General features: G+C 41.3%; 1 protein-coding gene across 1 annotated transcript; it reads left to right on the top strand.

The window, feature by feature from the left end:
* Positions 1 to 318: 318 nt before the first annotated feature.
* Positions 319 to 1,245, top strand: LOC130966261 (uncharacterized). Its single transcript, XM_057891049.1, has one exon. The coding sequence runs from the start codon at positions 319 to 321 to the stop codon at positions 1,243 to 1,245; it is 927 nt and encodes a 308-aa protein (XP_057747032.1).
* Positions 1,246 to 3,754: the final 2,509 nt, after the last annotated feature.

Raw genomic sequence — 3,754 nt, 5'->3', positions numbered from 1 at the left:
AAAAAACGTATAAATTATCCGCTCATCACTAACCCAAGAGGGGAATGCAAAGCCATAACTCTAAGAAGTGGGAAGTTTGTAGAGGAAGGAGCCCCGAGTAAAGATAATCATGAAGAGGTTGCATCAAAACATTGAAAAGAGGACGAAGAGGAGATCCCAGCTTCACCCCCTCCAAAACCAGTTTTGAAGCCTTATGTACCAAAGGCACCATACCCTCAACGATTGAGAAAGGATGGGAAGGATGGCCAGTTCTCTAAGTTCCTAGAGATCTTCAAGAAGCTCCAAATCAATATACCATTTGCTGAGGCATTAGAGTAAATGCCACTTTATGCCAAGTTCTTGAAGGATCTCATAACCAAAAAGAGGAACTGGGAAGCAAAGGAAACCATAGTGTTGACTGAGGAGTGCAGCACCATCATACAAAAGAAGTTACCTCAAAAGCTGAAAGATCCATGGAGTTTTCAAATCCCCTGCATCATAGGGGACATCACTATTGAGAAAGCTTTGTGCGATTTGGGAGCTAGTATAAATCTCATGTCCCTAACCATGATGAAAAGGATGAAGATTGAGGAAGTCAAGCCAACAAGGATGGAACTCCAATTGGCTGACAGAACATTCAAGTTTCCACATGGGGTAGTGAAAGATTTACTAGTGAAAGTAGGGGAGTTCATTTTCCCTGCTGATTTTGTTGTGCTAGACATGGAGGAAGAGGCCAACACATCAATTATCCTGGGAAGACCATTTCTAGCTGCTACTGGAGCCATCATCAATGTACAAAAAGGGGAACTAGTCTTGAGACTGCATGAAGAAAAAATGGTCTTCAACGTCTTCAAAGCAATGAGCTACCCCAAGGAATCCATAGGAGAATGCATGATGGTAGATAGCATGGACCAGGTAGTTCAAGAAGTTATGGGGGAAGAACAATGTGAAGAAAATATTGAGCTGGAACAAGCAACCTTGAGGAGCTCAATCATGCCAACTACCACAGACAACAAAAATGCAAGTGCACCAAAATTAGAGCTGAAAGCCTTACCTCCCAGCTTGAAGTATGCATACCTGGGCACTAATCACACTTACCCAGTGATCATAAATTCTAGTCTGAGCAAGGAACAAGAAGAGGAACTTATCCGAGTGCTGAGACAACACAAGGATGCCATAGGCTGGACACTTTCAGATTTAAAGGGGATCAGCCCTTCAATGTGCATGCATAAAATCTTACTTGAAGAGGATGCCAAACCCTCATGACAGCAACAAAGGAGGTTGAACCCAACTATGAATGAAGTAGTTCAGAAGGAAGTTCTGAAATTATGGCAAGCAGGGGTGATCTACCCCATCTCGGACAGCCCTTGGGTAAGCCCGGTGCAAGTAATTCCTAAGAAAGGGGGGATCACTATTGTGGCAAACGAGAAGAATGAATTGATACCCACAAGAACGGCAACTGGATGGCGTATGTGCATTGACTACCGGAAACTTAATGAAGCCACCCGGAAAGATCACTTTCCCTTGCCCTTTATGGACCAGATGCTTGAAAGATTGGCAGGACATGAGTACTACTATTTTCTAGACGGGTATTCGGGCTACAACCAGATTATTGTAGACCCCAAGGATCAGGAAAAAACTTTATTTACTTGTCCATATGGCGTTTTTGCTTATAGGAGGATGCCCTTTGGATTATGCAATGCACCTACCACATTCCAAAGGTGCATGCTCTCCATTTTTCAGATATGATTGAGAAGTTCATAGAAGTATTCATGGACGATTTCTCTGTGTTTGGGGACTCATATTCTGACTGCCTATACCATCTTTCTCTAGTGCTAAAAAGGTGTCAAGAAATGAACCTTGTTCTAAACTGGGAGAAGTGCCATTTTATGGTAACTGAAGGGGTGGTTCTTGGTCACAAGATTTCAAAAGATGGCATAGAAGTAGATAGAACAAAAGTAGAAGTAATTGAAAGATTACCTCCACCTTGCAATGTCAAAGCAATCAGAAGCTTTTTGGGACATGCTGGGTTCTATAGGAGGTTTATTAAAGACTTTTCAAAGATTACAAAACCCCTTAGCAACCTACTTGTCTCAAATACTCCTTTTTTTTTTTTGATAAAGAATGCATGGTAGCCTTTGATGAACTTAAAAAGAGACTCTCCTCTGCACCTATTATAGAACTACCTAGTTGGGATTTTTCCTTTGAATTAATGTGTGATGCATCTGATTTAGCTGTTGGTGCTGTCTTAGGACAGAGAAGGGACAAGCTAGTACATGTAATCTACTATGCCAGCAAAGTCCTTAATGAGAATCAAAGGAACTATACCACCATAGAGAAAGAACTTTTAGCCATTATTTTTGCTTTTGATAAGTTTAGATCATATCTTATTGGCTCAAAAGTAATTATGTTCACTGATCATGCAGCACTCAAGTACTTGCTTACCAAACAAGAATCTAAGCCCAGATTGATAAGGTGGATCCTACTGCTCCAAGAATTCGATATTGAGATTAAAGATAAGAGCGGAGTAGAAAATAAAGTAGCTAACCACCTCTCAAGGATCCCACAAGAAGAAGAAATGCAGCAAGTTGCAGTAAATAAAAGCTTCCCCGATGAACAATTGATGATGATTCAGGTAGCCCCTTGGTTTGCAGACATAGCTAACTTCAAGGCTATAGGGGAGTTACCAACAAACATCAACAAGCACATGAGGAGAAAGCTAATCAAGGATGCCAAACACTACATCTGGGATGACCCCTACTTGTTCAAAAAGTGTACTGATGGTGTCCTAAGAAGGTGTATATCCCATGAAGAAGGGCAAGAGGTGCTATGGCAATGCCATGGATCAGCATATGGAGGTCACTTTAGTGGAGAACGAACAGCAGCAAAGGTACTTCAATCCGGATTTTATTGGCCAACAGTATTTATGGATGCCAAAGAAATGGTGTCAAGGTGTGATGAATGTCAAAGGGCCGGCAATCTGACCAAGAGAAATGAGATGCCACAGCAATACATATTAGAGCTAGAACTATTGATGTATGGGGAATAGATTTCATGGGTCCCTTCCCAACCTCCTACTCAAATAGCTACATACTAGTGGCCGTAGATTATGTTTCAAGATGGGTAGAGGCCATAGCTACTACAACAAATGACAACAAGGTTGTGATAAGCTTCTTGAGAAGGAACATCTTCAGCAGATTTGGAGACCCCAGAGCTCTCATTAGTGATGGGGGGTCACACTTCTGGAACAAACAATTAGAAGCACTTCTTCTCATATATGGGGTAAAACATAGAGTGGCAACTCCATATCACCCATAGACCAACGGGAAAACCGAGATCTCCAATAGAGAGTTGAAACAAATACTTGAAAAATTGTTGGAAGTTCACAAAAAGACTGGTCTAGGAAGCTAGATGATGCTCTATAGGCCTACAGGATAGCATTCAAGACCCCCATTGGGATGTCACCATACCAACTAGTATTCGGCAAGGCTTGCCACTTACCAGTTGAATTAGAGCACAGAGCTTTCTAGGCTCTAAAATTACTTAATTTTGATGAAAGAGATGCTGGAGAGAAGAGATTAATGCAACTCAATGAACTGGAAGAATTTAGAAATCAAGCATATGAGAATGCAAAAATCTACAAAGAAAACACAAAAAGGTGGCACGACCAAAAGATAGCAAGAAGAGAGTTCATTGAAGGACAAAAGGTGTTACTCTACAACTCAAGACTCAAGTTCTTCCCTGGAAAACTTAAGTCTCGATTGTCAGGACCTTT

The sequence above is a fragment of the Arachis stenosperma genome, chromosome 3, assembly GCF_014773155.1.
Source record: "Arachis stenosperma cultivar V10309 chromosome 3, arast.V10309.gnm1.PFL2, whole genome shotgun sequence".
In the NCBI taxonomy this organism is placed as follows: Eukaryota; Viridiplantae; Streptophyta; class Magnoliopsida; order Fabales; family Fabaceae; genus Arachis; species Arachis stenosperma.
The sequence above is the reverse complement of the archived record's forward strand: the minus strand, read 5'-3'. Positions and strand labels throughout refer to the sequence as shown.